At 38.6% G+C, this 18,901-nt stretch overlaps 1 protein-coding gene across 4 annotated transcripts in view; it reads right to left on the bottom strand.

The window, feature by feature from the left end:
* The window catches only part of LOC124264696 (msx2-interacting protein-like), a 52,095-nt gene that overhangs the window by 27,431 nt on the left and 5,763 nt on the right, over positions 1–18,901 (bottom strand). For all 4 annotated transcript variants that reach the window (XM_046699457.1, XM_046699456.1, XM_046699455.1 and 1 more), the window contains exon 2: positions 8,799–9,068. In XM_046699457.1, coding sequence (XP_046555413.1) covers positions 8,799–9,068 — 270 coding nt within the window. The remainder of the gene's footprint in view (positions 1–8,798; positions 9,069–18,901) is intronic.

Genomic DNA, 18,901 nt, shown 5'->3' on the forward strand with positions numbered 1-18,901 from the left:
TCCATCATTTTCCTTCCCTAACTTCAGTGCTGAAAGTCATCTACTTCATATACGTATTTTCCATGATCAACAAAAAGGACAGGTATTGCAGCAATCCTCTTTCACATTTATGTTATTTTGAAAACACATACTCATCCTGAAAAACAAGTATTAGTGGTATAAAGAAATGAAAGCATTAATCGTTCAACAAAAACTTCAAAAGCCTTACTGAGTCTACTTTAGAATGCTGAAGCGATTACACAGGGGATGTGAAGGCAAATGAATATGTAGGGACTCTGTATTCATGTCCTGTTTATCCACATCTGCCTCACCTTCACACGCACAACTGTTATACCATTGCATCCTGTTTTCCTGATGACAAACTGACAAGGAAGCAGATGCCAGGGCGATATGTAGAGGCCATTTCCTGCAGACAGCCTTGAAGCTCAGCCTGCTGAGTTGTCACAGCAGATGGCAAGAGGTTTTATTTGTTTGGCAATGTTAAATTACTGACTGACCATGATGAGATTAAATTTACACAGAGCTAAATTCACTAACACTTAAATAATGATGTTTGCCATCATATTTTTTTTACTCCAACTTTGTTTTTAAACCCCAGGAAACAGCATTTCTGATGGAAATAGAAACTAATAAAAGTGCCGGTATTGTAGTTAGAAATAGATTCTGTGATTTGATAAGCTAACACACACATATATATCACCTCCCAGTTGTTATTAGGAACCCTGGGCACATGTTTATTCAAACTATGTTGTCTGTTACTGTAACAATGCAAGTAACAGAGTAGAGCTGCAGCTGTGCTCAGTAAGCATCCACAGAATCATATTCATTCTCACAAAATGTCATTGGAAAAATACTCCTTCCTTTCATTCCCATGACATGGACAACATGACATTTGAACTCTATTATCCAAACTTAATTTCCTTTTGTTCCATCCAGTCTTTTTTCTTTGTCTACACATTCAGTTGCGTTAAGCCCCTCCTCTAAGGATGTGCTGAGGCCAAGCTAGACTCTTGAAGATCCTCATGATGGAACATACAAAAGTCAAGATGGCAAGTGGACGATGTGAGCGCCATCTAAGGCCGGCTGTACATGCTGCAGAACTTTGTTTGGTCAGACAACAAAGTCCAGGAGAGAGACGAGCAGTTGCAGCTGCCGACTTTGATGATGTTCTGTCTTTGTCAGACTGGAGGAGCTTCTATATCCGACTGTCTAGGTTTAGAGATCCTTCAGGATATAAATGACACTCCTACGCATCTAACAGTGACTGTTTGACGAACTTTGAGCAGCAGGCCTTTGAAACAGATAAGTACCATGTCTAATTAGGTCAATCTTCAAAGTATGTAGGCTCTAATTTTCACATCCAATCCAACACCAAGACTGTCATATTTATTTGAAGACAATGACCAGTACCCGTCAGTCACATGAGTATCTACAAAATTCTCACAGCCATCACTATATTTCACAAACATATCTGCAACAAGAGAAAAAACCAACAAGACAACATTCAGAAAAGTATGTTGACAATAATGTCATCAACATTTTCTTTGCAAATTACAATTCTGGATCTGACATGTCAGGCACAAACTCTTTCATCTGTCATCCATGATTGTCCTGTTTATTCAAGACAAAAAAGAATCAATAAGAGCAACCAAACACCGAATCCAACACAAAGGGCGACCAGACAAGGTGCAGGGGAAAGCACACAGACTCAACCATGTTGTTTTTTTCCCTCCAAGTTGAATGACATCTGCTCTACCCACCAGACTGTATGACCTTATGAGTCATCCAGCTGACAGCAAATTTTGCATGTTAGACAAATCCCAGTCATTGTTATTTCTGATCTTTAACAATGTTTAATGTAACACCCGTCTGGTATCGTCTGTGAAGGACAAATGACAACAGCAACCTTTAAACCAAAGAGATGACTGTGTACTGCACGGACAGGTTTACCCAATTTTCAACTCATTATAGTGTAATTTTTAACTTAATGTTCACAACAAATCTTTCATTCCCCACTGCATGAAAGTCAGCAATTGTAACATCTCTGCCAGTCTTTCTAAGCTCAACCCAGTATCTGGAAAAACAGAATAGGCTGCGAGTCATGTTTCAGCCTGTACATGGTTACCCTAGCACAGAGAAATGTACTCTTGCTTATGCAGTGAAATTGACTTTTTGAAAGAATGTCCAGATCACCAGAAAAAATCCAGACCTCTTCCATTTCCCTGCAAATTAAATCCACTGGAGCAGATTCCAAATCGAAAAGGGATGATATTGGTAAATCTGAACATGGTCCAAAATCTAAGCCATATAAAATGGAGGCTATTGCATCAGTTGCCGGTTCTCCAGGCCAGCAAATCATCAACAGCTACCTTCATCCAACCAATAAGCACAAGAACAGGCAAAAAGATGGCAGGCAAACTTGATAAAGTAGAAGCCAGGCCTCACTGGGGGCCATTCACTGCATCGCCTGATCAATCTGCTCGCTCTATTTTCGTTTGATGTTAGTACTGCCCACACACTTTGGAAGTTTCCTTGGCTTCTAATCGAAGAATAAAAAACTCGCAAATTAGATTTATTCCCTGTAGAACCTAGTCAGTGAAAGAAAATCAATTATTAATCCTGCTCCCAGAGTGGTTGCCATGGCAACCAGACACGAGCGAAGGCAATCAAATTACCTGGTGGAAAGTCTCGCCTCAAGACATTCTTCGTGATTAGTGGCTATGTCAATTCTGAATTTGTTCCTTCCACAATAGTTTCTCTCACACCAAATGGAAACCTTGTGACGAGTATAACAAGGGGGACTTTTTGAAGTCCTTGACTATCATCAGTTTCAGTTATTACCACTAACAGAAACTGATGATTTACATCATAATACAACTGGCCATCAACACCACTGGTTGCATATTCATTCTAAAGGAGGAACTCACATCATACACTATCAGTTCGACAAGATTGAGGTCGAATCTGGACAACACCAGGTAGGACTGTGACAATACACTTCTGTGGATCAAACTGATTCTCAACAGTACTGTAACAATATCATACGCAATAATGTCCAAGATGGGAAAAGACTTCCAACTAAAAACTATCTTGCAGATTTGAGACAGTGACTGAAACAGTGGCTTGACAGTGGACATGATTTCACGATACCATCCTCACATCACTGCAGGGGAAAAAAACAAACAAATTTATTGCACAAAACAACTTCAAGGGGCAGGGAACAAAATCTGTTCTACAAATATACCATATTTACTTAACACCACAAGAAACTGCATAAATGATCAGTCGATAACATGGGATTGCTAATGTTCAATATATATGCAGAATCAATTGCCGTGTTTTGGGAAGCTAATCTTCTGTTAAAGATAACATTCACAATTTTGACAGTGACAAACAGATACGCAATCCAAGCCACTGATTTTAATTCATCACAGTTTCGCGATACACTGAGCATTCAATGCAATGTTACTACCAAAACAACAGAGTAAAATGTGATTCCTGTGTCATGAAACATCCATCAGCAAATACAACCATAGCAACAAAGGGGGAAATATACCACAGTCCATTTCATCAATGGTTATTTCCTCAAGGCCTCAACCACAATCAATTTGAAACTGGTCACAACAAAGGACACATCAACCACTCTCCCGAACCCACCGAACAGAGCTGCCAAATCCAACAGTGGTATTACCCAGGCTTACCAACCACAAAACAACCTATAGTCATCCCGATTAATCCAAAAGCTGAACCCCTTTAATCACAAGGTAATATACTTCACAATATCCACCTATTGTTCTCCTGAACAGACTTCTACGTGTGATTACGGCCTGACAAAGCAGTTTTCTACCCTGTGGGAATCAACTGTGAAAGTTTCTGCATCAACAAAGATGTGAGGTAACACTTGTTACATCATAGGCTGGATAAGTCCTGCAATTGTGTAATCATGCCAGCTTTGGCACAAAGCCAAGTCTATACTTCACGTGGTAAATAATTAATCTGCACAGTCATGCAGTCAATAGAGTCACATTATCATCATAACTAACCACACCTGCAGTCTCGTATTCACAGCCTGTCACACAATCAATTTGAAAGCTGCTTGTACTCCATAAAAGAGCAACATGCGGACTTGAATGACACTTTTTTTGACAAATTAAAATTCATGAGGTTTATAGCCTTCACAATAAATCATCTAGCCTATTACGAACATTCACTTAATGCATTTTCACCGGCAACATAAAGCAAAAACGAGCAAAGCTTTTCATGACAAATTAATTTAAACCATTCTTTTCAATTTTGTAAGCCTTCTTTTTGTACTTGGTAACCTGTGTACATCTGACTGAGGAAAAGGATTAAGAATTATCGTAATAATGATTATAAAAAATGCTGACATGGTGAACCCGTTCAAATATAGACTTAACTGCAGATTTAGCTTCATTCTGCATCAATTTATGTCATTTCCTTAACATTCAACTTAAATGGCTGAATAGAATAACTGACACTACCAGCATTTTGGCATTATCATACAAAGTAATTTTTGACCCCATTTTAACCTGAAAACAAACATTTGGGAAAAAGTAATCAGTTGAATAAGACAGGTGCTGGTTGTGTATTGGTTTTTAAATTTTGAAATGTGCAAGATATGAATATGGTATCATCACATCCACCACGTAGTAGACAATTCTCACGCAAAATTATATTGAAAATTCAGTCTTTAACATTAGGCAGGGTTTCAGCTTGACTTACAACTTTTAATTTAATTAACTGAAGAAAATATGTGGGACCTGCCAAGTAAGCTATCAATTGGGCGTATAGTACTAAAATACTACGTTAATAACATGAACTGTATATTTCCTGTGAAGAATCTGGAACAGGACACATCGTGTTTCTGCATCCTTTCAGGCTTTCATTTCACATTTCAGTATCAAAACCTGATCTGAACAGTATCCTTCTGTTCAACAGAAATTGACAACATTGCCCGAGATAAAGAGCTGACAATCCCAAAAAATGTTTTCCTCAACAAGGAAGTTTCCCAATTTCTAAGAAATAGATCTTCCATGAACATGTTATAGTACACTGAACGCAGAAGACATCTTATCATCCTACAGAGCTATCATGCGCACACAACGTGAAGTGTTGTATTGTAATGCAGCATTCTTTTCAACTGAGCAGACTAGACAGGCTTTTGAGCAAACACCTTCACCTTGCTTATCTTCTGGGAGAGTTCAATGTTGAAACAAGTGACTGTATAACATCAAGTTGGGAGGAAAGTAGGCTAAAACTTAAATATTAGCAAACCTAACTCACCAACCATACAAGCAGATGTCTGTAAGGGATGTAAGGATATCATAAGTCAATGCAGTGTTGCTTCCCAGGTATATAAAGAAGGTTGTGCGTTTCATGTATTATAACTTTTTTTTGCCAAAGTAAGGGGAGCGTGGCTGTGTAATATTGTCTGTTGCAAATATGCAGACAATATGGCATTTTTAGTCAGGACACATATATGTCGCAAAAGTCAATCTGGCCTAATTTGAACAAGCTACTTCATCATACATTTCAGTCCTTGTGTACTGTGTTTAGGGGTGAAATGGTACGCTCTTACCATGGTACAGTACATATTGCTGTACAAGGCCTTCATTTCGGTCCGTTTCAGTTCAGTATATGAAATATTATCATAATGCAGAAAATCGACAAGAGCCAAACCATGCACTGTTTAATAACATGAAAAAAACAAAACCATAATCTTTGTTATATTGATTTAATAAAATTGTCATTTTATGACTAGACAGAAATGATGGTACAAAAACCCAAATACCGAATCTTTGTATTGCATTACGGAATAATACAGCAGTTCTACTAATACCGCAGTATACCGTTTCACCCCTAACTGTATTTATACTTTTGTAAGTTTATTTATTTCTAACCAGTAACAAATAACACTTGAGCCTTGCCCACCCCATGGGCAGGAAAACTTCCTTGTGTGTATTGTTTGTGTGTGAATGTGAACTATTCATGTGACATAAATACAGCTGTGTCAGTGATTCCTGTCTGCGTGTACCAACAAAAATGACCTTGACACTTCAGCAAGGTCACCATCTCCTTGCTGCCACCATCCCTCCATTTCCACAGCTCAAACAACAAAATCTTTGTCAATTCATATTTGAAAATGTTTATTTCAAAAAATCTCAAACATATAAATAATCCAAACATTTGTAAATTGTGCATAAAATGCCCTGGAAAAAAGTAACAATAAATTCAACAAATAACAAAGTGTGAAAAAAAACCCCACATCCTTAAAGCCTTGACATTAACACCTTGAAGTCAATTCTGATTACAGAAAAGAAACAAAAACTCACTTCACAGAGGAGAACAAGGCCAAACATAGAGCATTTCCTGTTAGTAGAGCAAAGCCAGGGAAAGCACTTGTGGTTATTTCCAACACATTTTGTGCTTGGTATTCAAAATTCTTGGCCAAAGTCCAGGAGAACCCAGAGGAATCCTGGGCAAGGCGCATCATTTCCTAAATGTCATAGCACAAGGACAGGCACGTAGCAAACTTGCATAAATAACTCAAACAAACAAAGCTGCATTTTCAAAATGGTTGCTAAGCACATCTGAAATTATTCAAGCTAGTCATCTCCACACAGCAATCCATTAAGATCTAAAGGTTGGCTGTTCGAGTGTCAGCCCAGGAACCTCTTTGTGGCTAAGCAACAAGCCAACAGGCCTGACATGTCAAAGAGGCACTTGCAATGGTGGATACTTCAGAAACATGACTTAATATTTGAACTCCTCCGTGAAGCCCAATACAATGAGACATTTTTCTATCCCTCACATGTATTTTTCCCTTTTTGATATTATTTACCTCCATTACAATCTTTCAAAATTTCTGAAAAGGGTTCATTAATTCTCTTTTGACAATTACATTTCCCAATAGACTGAAAGTATCTTACTTTGAAATGGAACTATTCACTAATCAAGACAATTTCTCCACTTAGCCTCTCATCCAAATTTTCTTCAAAATGATGCAATTTGTCTTATAAGCTGACAGTGACACAAGCTGAAATATTATCTGTTCTTCTGGGCCTAATTTAAGTCTTCAGTCAAAAACCAATATTTGATCTGCAATGTAAATGTCATGGCTCTTCTGCTAGTTTTGTAAACATTTCAGTTCTTAATTCACATTGCCTCAAGCTTCAAATAAACATAAAATTGAACAAAATTGCAAAACCAAAAGCACTTTTTCCTTCTTGATGGTGATCTGTGTTGTTCTTGGTCTGTGGTTGAAGCACTGGCAAACGGCAACCATCAGACAACAGTTGCCAGAAAAGGAAGCAGACGTCTCTCAACCAGTTGCTGACTTGGGCTACAGCTTGATGTCAGGTCAAATCTGTGGACAAAATGGCGGCAACCATATCCAGTCTTGAGCATGGTCATCAGGTATCCATTGGCATCACATACATAGTATCCATCAAAGAACACACAGGCAGTACAATCCATTTGGGTATTTAATCCAAGGGGTGGTATCCACAGCAAGTACTCCATCAGTGGGCTTTCCATGCCTACCAAGCATGCCTGGCTTTCACCAGGCTACTTCGGGCAAACACGATGTCTGTAGACAAGTACTCCAAGTAATCCACGTCTGCTAGTATGTCCGTTGGCCTGTCCATCCATGTGTGCATAAGTGCAACTCTTGACTGCATAGTAATCCATGAGATATGTAAAATCCATGATGAGATCTTTAATAGTGTACTCCAGGTAAACAAATCCAAGCGATGGGTAAATATCCGTTTTCCGCTGCTAAACAACGTCAAATGTGTAAATCCAAAATAAAAGAGCGAGAAAAAAGTACAGTTTCAACAACCGCGCACGCAAATATCAATACTCCAAACACAACAGTTAACTGCATGGTATTTCTGAAAGTGTGTAAAGACAGTAAAGAGTGATAATCTTAGAGAAGGTGATATATCCATCGTAATGATCCAGTGAGCTGTATACTCCAGGGTAGCAACTCCAATTGAGAGCAGGGACTAAAACAAAAATCCACGACGGGCAAGTACACTCGAGGTACTCCAATAGAATATCCAAAAGAGTACAATGTTCCACATAAGAGGGGAGCAAAATAAAAGCTTGTCACATGATGTGAAATAGCAACTAAACCACACAATTGAAGTTTTACTTTACACGCACAGCACAAAACAAAACCGACCAAGGCAAAGGCTTATGTAGGTGTAGTGTTCCAAAACAAAATCCAAAATGGCAGTTTGTATAAATAGTCCAAGTTGAAGGGCAATGCTCCAAAGATGGCCAGGGTTGTTTCCCTGTCCAGCAACGGAAAAGTAACTAAATGCTGAATTGAACTCAAAGTCTAGAAAACTGTCTCAATTTTGTTGCACCTGGAAATCAGCTCATAGTTGTATGGTTTAATTTCTACAACTGTGTGATCACCCAGTTGCATAGATGCAGGTGTCAATGGCATCTACTGTGGTCACGTGACAATCCAAAATGGCGTGCAGCTACAGTGTCTAGTACAATGTGAACGACTGTTAATGGTTTCTGTGAACACTGCAGAAGATACGCAAGGGGTAAGTCTTGTACTAAGTCATTGTTCTACATATGGCAATTGGTTTAGTGAGGTGTTGGATGTTTGGCAGAAAGAGATAGACTACTACAGTACATGTCAGACGAGTGGACCATTCACCCGGATTTCTCCCACCGGGAGCTGGACGACAGATTGACGCCATCCCCACGATAGAAACACCACCATCAACCAACATCGGCAGGCAGAAATGTCAACTTACCCCTTTGGCCAAGGGAATGATCCTGCTCCACGGGCAGCACTTCCAGTTGGTACATGAAATGTTCCGCGGTCGGGTTCATGAGTCCGTGTGACAATGCTTCCTGTTGTAGATCCCTCACAGTATTCCGTTCTCAGGGAACAGTTCTCAAGTAAGTTCTCTGCTCCGTGGGCCTTGGACGCCGACTTGATGTCCATAAACGCCACGGTGGCCGCTGGGCCTCCATCACTCTCCTTGTTCAGGTGGAGTTTTACACTCTGGATCTTACCATATCTGAAATAGGAATAAAGGTCAAGGTCAACAAAGGGACAGGACAAGAAACTATCTGCTTTAAACAATATATTTCTCTGAAATTCAAAAGAGTTGTGATAGACATTAAAATATTCAAAGATAGACTTTTTTAAAAATTATTTGCTTCATTCCTGAAAATCAGATGAAGAACATGAAAAGACACGTTTGATCAAACTGGATGGAAAACAAGACAACATAATTTTATGCTTTCAAACACTTTCATGTTAAAGTACAAACAAAAAGATCTATCTTAGGGGCAGACCATTTGAATTTAATGGAAAGTGGTATGCTTGGATTGTTTGTTATAAATAATGTTCCTGAAAACAAATTCTTCACTTTAGAAAAAAGCCTGTTTAAAATTCTCCCACAACCCCTGCAAGGGATATAAACTGATAGGTCTTAACAGAATACGTGTTTCTGGCCTAAATCCTTAATAGCAAAATGGGTTACCATGAACAAGCCATGAACATTTTATCCAACTATTACCAACATACTTCCATTGATTTCCTCTAGTTTTAGGACAAATCTATTGATCCTGTACTTCAGCATCCTCCCATAACAGTGCGACAAGCATTCAGACAGTAATATCAATTTCAGAACATGTTGAATGTCAACAGGCCCTAATGTGTCCAGTGGGTGGTACTGGGTTTCATGTTTTTCAGTGCGCTACTGAATAAGGTTAGTAATGTATACCCAAACACTGCCATGTTGGGAACTCAGGGTATTACATTTGGTTATGAAAGGTTCAAATAGGCAGATAGTAATCTCATGATTTCCATGTTTCTGTGGATGTATTGGATTGGGTGTCCCTTGTGATGAGCCACCAGACACACTATGTCTACAAGAGTCTGGAACAGAGGCAATATGAAACAATGAGAGAGATAGAGAGACTGGCCAGTTCCAAGTTCCTGTATTATGTGCTTAGGAGTGTAACGTAGGGTCTTTACAGATAAGCTGGCTGTGAAAAATATTCTCATGTTATTTATCAGATTAAATGGAGACTGGGCATTTATTCCAAACTTGAATCCTCCAAAAACATATTAACTGAAACACTTGCGCACAATGACAAAATCATCCTTGCTTGCATAACAAGGTGAAATAGTAACAATAGAATATACACATGACCCCAAACTCAGAAACATCCTGTAAAGAAATAGATAAATCTTAGAGCTGATGTATTTTACCTTCCAAATTCAAAGTTTGTACTTGCTCACACTCTTATAAGAATAATTGTTGCCAATTCCAGTCTCAGTGCCAAAGTTACAGTTTGAAAAACACAAACTGAATTCAGAAGAATAGTTTTCAAACATTTTGAAATGCAAATTCATTCCCACAAATGCAGTATGAGTAAACATTATGAACATTTTAATCACTTCGAAAGCATGGTGTAAAAAAAACCCGCAAAGTAATGTGTTACTGTCAGTCTCCAAACTCTGTGTAATAGAAAATTGACCAAAGATATCAGGTGATATTTCAGACCCTTCATTATTGATTGCCACACATAAATTAAATATGACTTGCAAACAAGCTGACACTTGGGTACAAGGTCTTATGCCCAGCAAACATCTGTGCAATTGATCCTAACATGCCCATATTGAAATATGGGTCTGACTGTTGGTTCATCAGCTGTGCGTGCGCTGTGTGACTTCATCTTATATGTCCTTGACAGGAGGCAAGATACCAACAGCTGCAGCTTGAGATGACCTAACTATCAGAGCATGAAGCTGTCATTGGAAACTGATAACACAACTTGAGAGCATTTATCATCAGTGTTGAACAACACCTGACACTGTAATGTAGGACAGTCATCTCTCTAGTACCACGAACTCGGCATCTATATTGAGTTGCAAATGGACATGTAACAAATTCAATCACCATGGAAACATATCTGCCTTGAGACAGACAGGACATACAGGAATTTATGCATTTATTCAAGCATGCACTTTCTGTGAACTCGAAAGTGGAGGACATTTCCAAATTTGATGCATCAGGAACACAAATTATGTCTGTTGCAAATCCCTCTGCAATTTGACTTGTACCATATGCTGCCATGTTTTTTTGCCATGAACTGACTTACCTTCTGTGTGCTCACAACTAAAAACACATTCAAAATGTTTGAATAGAAGGAAATGATATGGTGCTATTTGTCAAATCTGCACACACAAAATAGCTACAACACATGAAGTTTGTCCACTATTTGCTGTTCATTACAAAATATTCATGCCTTTAAATAGTTGAAAGTGTGTCGACATTCGTTTCCTGTTGGCTTAATTGTCTCGTGGCAAGTAGTTTTGTGTTGGAACTGCCTGTTACAGCGTAAACTAATAACCCATTTCTATCTACTTCTTCACATTGGTATGCCTGATGTAACACCTTCAGTATACTTTGTATAATATGTATATGCTGATCTTGTAAAAACATCCTTTTCCAGAACATTTTTGAAAATGCAGACTTAACCATTTCTCCATAAAAACCATCTTCCTCCCTTCACTGTATACACTTTTTGTGTACACTAATCAAGAGAAGTTAAGAACTACTCTTCCTTCATATAACAAGCCATCTAAAATGCTACAATGTGAAATAATCGGCTGATCACAACTTCTTTTCAGTAGCATATTATTGTTTAATAAATTCAAAGAAATCTGCTGTGTACCCTGTCTAGCCATTAACATAATCACTGATAATAACACAACACGTATTCAACACCAATGCAGGGCACGATCATGTGATCAAACCATGGTGCAATTGGTTCAGCCTTCCAGACCTCTCTCCTATCAGCTATAACCCTATCCGTCAGTACAGCTTGGATTCACGTGTGATATCACTGCCTCGCTACCAGCCAAGCTAGCTGTTCAGCCCAACAACACAAACCAGCCAACAGGCTTGACTCCGCAGGAACAGCGAACCCCACCTAGGTGCACACCTGCTAGTAATTCCTATCTAGATAGTACTCCGAGATGGTACCAGTGCACTTGCGTATCTGTGGCACTTGCTGGTGAATACCAGTAACATAAACATGTTTACATCACACCTCTACCCTTTGGCTGTGGAATGATGAATATATCTTGCTTTGTCTGATTTAGGCTTGCTCAGTTTACTCAAGGTGTTTTGCACCAGTCGCTCCTCCAGTGCATTTTGAGCATGAGAGGGTAATGAGTTTCTAAATAATAAAACATGTGTGGAAGGAAAGACTTTTAGTCAAAGCAGATGACTTTGGATTCTTTATAAAAACTCTACCAATTATCTCAAATCAACTGCCTCATCTTCCAATTGCCAAACTGTTCCTTTTCAACCTATTATTCTAATTAATTACTCAAATATGGCTTTTATCATGTGTTCATCAAACAGAAACACCATCAAATTATAACTTCAAAGCGTAACATATTCACACAACACTGATTTATTAACCAAACGTTCAAGTATTTATTTACACGTTACTGTATTTGATCCAACAGGACCTATTTACCTCAAACCATACTACATATGAACACAGCCAGGCAATCTCTGTACAAGCATCATTACCCAGTCACCAAACAAGTTGGGTCATAAAGATGTCAATCGCTGACTTTCGAAATCCATCCACGGACTGTGGACTTCACCATGATAGATTTGCCAGTGTGGGTCACAGCAAACTCAAAACCTGCTCGGCTGGCAAAGAGCCAAGCTTTGAGTCACAATTGTCACTTCCCTTGGTGGTAAACACCCTGAGGGGAAGCGACCTGTTTACAGGATACAACCCTGTCCCCCATTCTACTTCTGCTGCAGCTTCATTAGAGACACCTTCAGAATCTCCACCCTGCGTTATCACTGGGATAGGGCAAAGGTCAACTGGCAGCTAGCCAAGTTTCAAATAACACTCAAGTTCCCAGGGTGTGGGTCTATATAATCAAGCTGAACAACAGTCTACATGCTCAGGTCGCTGCGGAGAGACAGATAATGGACTGAGACTTGTTCAGGACTGGAGATGGGCCAATTACTGTGCACAGTATTACTTGCAATTGAGGCAAACATCATTAGCCCTGACTCACATTGAGAATATACCTTTTAGCATCAAGATAAGATTTTGGTATTTTGGGTGATATTTCGTGTTTCTAGAAGGAATGTGCTGTTAAATATTTAGACTATTTCCATTTATCTTGACAAGCCATAACCAAATGGTGAGTTCATTAGCTATGTACATAATAGTAGCTTCTGATTAGCCATCCATCCAAAGCCTTAGTCACAAAGTGTTTTTGTCTTCTGTAGTTTGCTACTACTGTTCATGATTAAAAATCTACTGAGATGATTCAAAAGAACAAGCAAGATTGGGCAAGTGTTTGGCACAGACATAAAATGCTGCGCTATCTTTATGTAAATCTTGTTAATATTCAACACGCAAGGATGGGAATAAGGAATTGCATTCAAGCCAGGTTTCTCATGGTGTATCTTATCTGTAGCGTTGCATGTTCAAGCTATCTAAGAAGACTTTTTAAAATGTCACTGTTTTTGCTTCGTAACTCTGCATGGACATCCTTGATCATTTTCTCCAAAATTCTGCCAATGTCAAGACAGTGGCACAAAAAATTCAAACTCACATGTTGTACCCTTGACAAAACCCTACCCAGGACTTCAGGGTGACACCTGATTCCTTTAACCACAAACCTACCCCACAATCTCTACAGTTTATTTCAAGTGGCTGTATGAAGCTGATGCAACAGTGAGAATAAAACGAACACAATCCAAACCCCCAACTCCTTTCAAATTCCACAGATAAGCCCATTAATATCAAATTCCTCACCTGCAAACATCATAACAGTTATATTTAGACGCAGCACACAAGAAAATGAGGAACATGTACCAGGAAGAATATCAAGATTCCTAACCTACACTGAAGCATCTAATTTTCAGCCCTCACACAAACTACTGAAAAACATCTAAACGTCTAGGAAACTGACGTGAAAATCAATAGTGTTTTGTAAGAGAAGCTCTGTGGATTATTTTTATCTTGTTCATAGCCTGACTACTTGTTTCAGTGCTGTGTGGCTATACATTTCCCAAGCTTGACCTTTTCCTCGTAGTAGAAATCACCTGATCTCTTCACCAGGCACATCTGCCACGTTGCTCACCGACTCGGCTATGACTCATCGTACTATTATGGGCTATTTGTCATAAGCAACACTACACGAGGTCATGTGATCTGTATCTATCTCACAGCTGGTTTCCGAGCAAACACTGATTAGATAGCACCCTGAAAATGGCATTTGCTACACTTCAGTAATGAAATACATAGATCCGTATCCTTAATATTCTGTCCTAATTAAAATCGGTGTATGCCAGAGTTGCGAAATACGAACACAGCCCAAATGATAAGCCAGTAATTAAATGGTGTCTTGCTACCAATTGAGGTGTATTTCAGGGCTTCAGTGTCGTCTCACCAGCTGTCATTTCGTCAGCCAGTCAATAACATTTCAGCTGAAATCTATATAATATCAGCCACAATGTATGACACACCCATGTTCATATTTTCATTATGAGCTTTTCTCCTTGCCAAAACTTTGCCAATCAAATGTGTATCATTCCAGTAAACAATGTTTAGTTTCCAAGAGTGACAAGTTTGGAAGTCTGACTGCATTTGTGGAATTCTCATACTTAACAAGCTTTCTTTGTGACAAACATTTCCAAGCTGAATGAGTGCAAGAAATATGAAACAGGCTGTTCAAAAACACTTACAAATTGGAAAATATTCTCTATAAATATCAACCTTTACCATTAACATTACCGATACATTAAACATAATTAGGAATATTCCATACATTAGATAAAGTAAATATGCATGGATCCACAACCTCACAAGAGTGAAATTTCCTTTAAAGGAGAGAATGACAGCTTCAGAAAAAAAATATGTTGGATTATTTCAAAAGCCCCTGGAAAGTTTGTAAAACAGCAACAAGACAATCAGCATTTCAAAGTGGCTTGATCATGTTAGAACTCTGTCAAATGCTTCGTCACCGTATTTCCAGCACACCGAAACATGCTAATGTCAAACACACAAAGGAAATGTCCTGATTAATTCACTCTTACATTCACACAGCAGGAGCATTGGTATTCATGAGGATTTAACTTTATCATGGGACAAAAACATAAAAAATATGGAAATGAGTAAGAAAAATTGTGAGAATGTCTGACACAGGCTTCCAGGATTATAATGACGATGAATATGATTGTGCCCCCAATGTCACCTGAAGGTTGTCACAGAAAGGTGCACACCCAAACAGTCATTTACTGACATAGCCACCTGTTCTGACACGATCTGCTTGCTGGTGGGACACTAGTCCAAGGGTCACATTCCCAAAAGAGCTGTTAGTTGGCATTACACAAGCACACTGTCCTTGAAATACATAAAAGTACCATGTGAACGAAAGAAATCTCAATAAATTTACCAAATGACATAAATGAAGTGAAAGAGTGAAATGTGACCAATTTGAATAAATTCCTTGGGAACATTAGCACACCTCTTCCACGGATCACATTAATCATGTTTGATCATGACACTGTTCTTATTTCTAACTGGAAATAAGCTGGCTTCTGGAAATATGGCGACATTTTAAAATTAACATAATTCATTGACAAGATGCGACTCCTAAATCAGAACACATGTATAGGAGACCCACACATTAACATAAATCCATCTTCATGGCACATCAAAATCTCTCTGATATTACAATTAATCCCAAATAAGCCCTGCTCCAAGCTCCCCACAATGGCAAATCAATGCGGCAGGCAGGTCCGACCATGGCACGACTCGCCTTGCCAGTATTAAACTGCGCACATCAGCCGTTCATCCGTCACATTTCTGGGCCAAAGGGAAACTCAATTTATTGAAATAAACTAGCTTTATATCGGCATATTGATTGTTGCAGAGTCAAAACTGCTGAAAATACACTTAGATTGAGCTGTGTTTATTGCATTCCCCATTCCACAACGGTTTTATAAAAAGAAGTCAGGACACAACTGAAAATTGCTGGCTGGCTGCGTGGTTGACTTTCAAAACAGGCTGCGCACTGACCTAGCCATGGAAACTTTGCATGTCTCAACTAGATCCAATGATTTGCTGGGGCAAACACGAGCTGGCCCTCTGCCAACAAAACCCCTGGCAAGATGCCAAAACACTCAAGGCTAGAGATAAAAGCAAGCAAAGATTAATCATGTTGTCATGGCAACCAGCACATAACAGGCTCAAACAGCCCAGTGTTTGTGTGAGCTGGTATCTGGGCTATTTTAGGACCACTATCTCAGCCCTCGCCCGGGCCTGGCTGCAAGCTGAATTTTCAAACCAGACCCACAACGATTTTCCAGCCATTTTTCTGCCCATCAAAGTCTCTCACCAGTGAATATTGTGTGAAAAGGAATATATCAAACCTTTGTGAAATATATGGAATTAATACTGTGCGTGAAAATTCCAACAAATATGAATTAGAGCGGATATATATGCGCTGCCTGGGACCAGGAATAACACAAAGGATTCTAGCTCTCCGCCATACGCCGCTTGCTTTAGCAAACTGTTTCAATTAAACTGTATCTTTAGTATTACTTTCCAGAATATTAACTTTCATCAACATACATCAGATTTTGAAAGTTTGATGTCTGTTGGAAAGGCCGCTGTTGATTGATAATGGTTTGTCAGCACAGCAAGGCCTCATTATGTAAATTTATGTAGGCCATGATATGTAGCTGAATGCATGCTTCGTCAAAGGCTGAAAGCAGTAGCCATTTTGAATGCTTTGATTTAGTATTGCATGACAATAAAAAATTGTTCATTTGTACTGCTTCATATGGTTAAGGTGGTGTACACTGTGAAATGTATGGTGTATGGTTGTGTATCTCATTGTCAGTTACATTTTGGGTTTATGTTTGGACTTGTACCAACCCATGTCCTTGTCTAGGTCTTTTCATGTCGAGACATTCACATGGTGGACCTCCTCGGGACTGCCTTCACATTGTCGAGAATTTACACCAATAGACTTGCCATGTATTGCTGGATTTGACCGACTTCATATATTTTCAATATGCCTTTTTTCTTTGCAGGAAATGTTTTGAAATCAGTTTATGATTCTTATACCATTGATATAGGCTGTCATGTATTATTTTTGTATAAATAATCCTTTTTAAAGAAATTTATCAAAATATTTTGCCAACAGAAAAGTCATTACCTTTGTCAATGTTTTGATTCAACGAACACGTATTACTAAAATGAATAAGTATGTTAATATCCCTAAAGGTTGAAAATACAACATTTCTCTTCTGCACATCGGAAAATATATAATAATAATGATGTGAAAAATAGAAACATTCTGTTTCGGCAAAAAAACTCCAATGGGAATTTGTCTACCACAGTCATTAAGCTATTTCATATGTTCTCAAAACCAGAAAAAGCTTGAATGGAAGTATTTTTTAGGTTGTGTAACATGTAAATAATGAGTTACATATGCCGACCTCGTGGCACCTTTAGTCAACTGTTAAAACAAGTTATTTCAAACAGCTTCAGACAACAGTATGCATATATTTTCACACAAGCTCAGTATGTTCATTTTATTTAAATTTCAGACAAGGAAGATGTATTTCATGTACTCTTACGACTGAAATTATGATCTGAATGACATGTTCGTGTTGCTACGATTTACATGAAAATAGGATCATGATATCTAAACAAATATTTGTATTGCTGTACGATTTAGGGTGAATCTTCAAAAAACATTTACTCACTTGTTAATTAAGAAATCTGTTCCTAATGGTTCAACATGAACTTATCAATGACCTCGATCCATTAAAGTAATGTTCATGACCGTTAAATCTTCCTGGTTCGGGATGTCTAAAAACAAACCCACTGTGGAAAAAAACCCAGAGTCAATCATTTTCTCTAAAATCAAATGCTGCAAAGAAAAGCAAGAAAATTGACAATGGAAATTCATCTGGGCTTCCTGTATCTTCTTCTGACATATTCCAATGCCCTGAACTGAACAAGTGCCATTCCTAAGAACTCATCAAACGTTGTAATAAAAACCAAAAGTGTTACACTGAATATGACCTTCTATGTGGCTTACTGGGGACAGAAGGATAAGAAATGTGCTCATTTTGTCAGAATTTTACTGTTTTGGATAAAACAATATGGTGTCATTCAGGCTGGTAAGGTTCACATTACCTTGGAAACTGACATTAATTGTCAACTGATGACTAAGGGATTTGAGTGTTCCATAAACATTTGACCATGACCTCTACTGTACCACAGCTACCAAGTTGCTGAACTGTACACATTGTTGAACTGTACGCATTGTACGAACACAAGGGCACTTCCCAACTTCACTGCCACAGGCTACTAGTCCTTCACGGAGTACAGCACAGATGCTGAACTTGCAGTAAACACTCCTAATGATATTAACAAAGCAACCAGTGAAATTTTATTATTTTGAAATGGCAGCAATAATCCATCTGTCAGGACAAAGGTCATTTATGGTGATACTAAACTTTGGGCTGTGGAACTGATAAATCAACTGCAGAAGTCAATTTATCAATACCGTTCACATGACTCACTGTTAGGAATGTGCTATGAACTGGGAACTAGTATACAGTGTATATACAGGCTAATTAGAATTCTGGCTTCTTGCCAAATGTAACAGCTGTCAAGAGTCATAGCAGTTGGAAATGCCACATTCTGTAGACCGAGTAGGGCACAATGCAACTAATTAGTACCTGAGTAGTCTGTGCTCCCAGAACTAATGCTATTATTTATATCTGGCCTTTGCACTAAATATTACTGCAGTTTTGATAGTGAATGCTGT

Source organism: Haliotis rubra, unplaced genomic scaffold (assembly GCF_003918875.1).
Source record: "Haliotis rubra isolate DU_JTF1 unplaced genomic scaffold, ASM391887v1 Scf938, whole genome shotgun sequence".
Lineage (NCBI taxonomy): Eukaryota > Metazoa > Mollusca > Gastropoda > Lepetellida > Haliotidae > Haliotis > Haliotis rubra.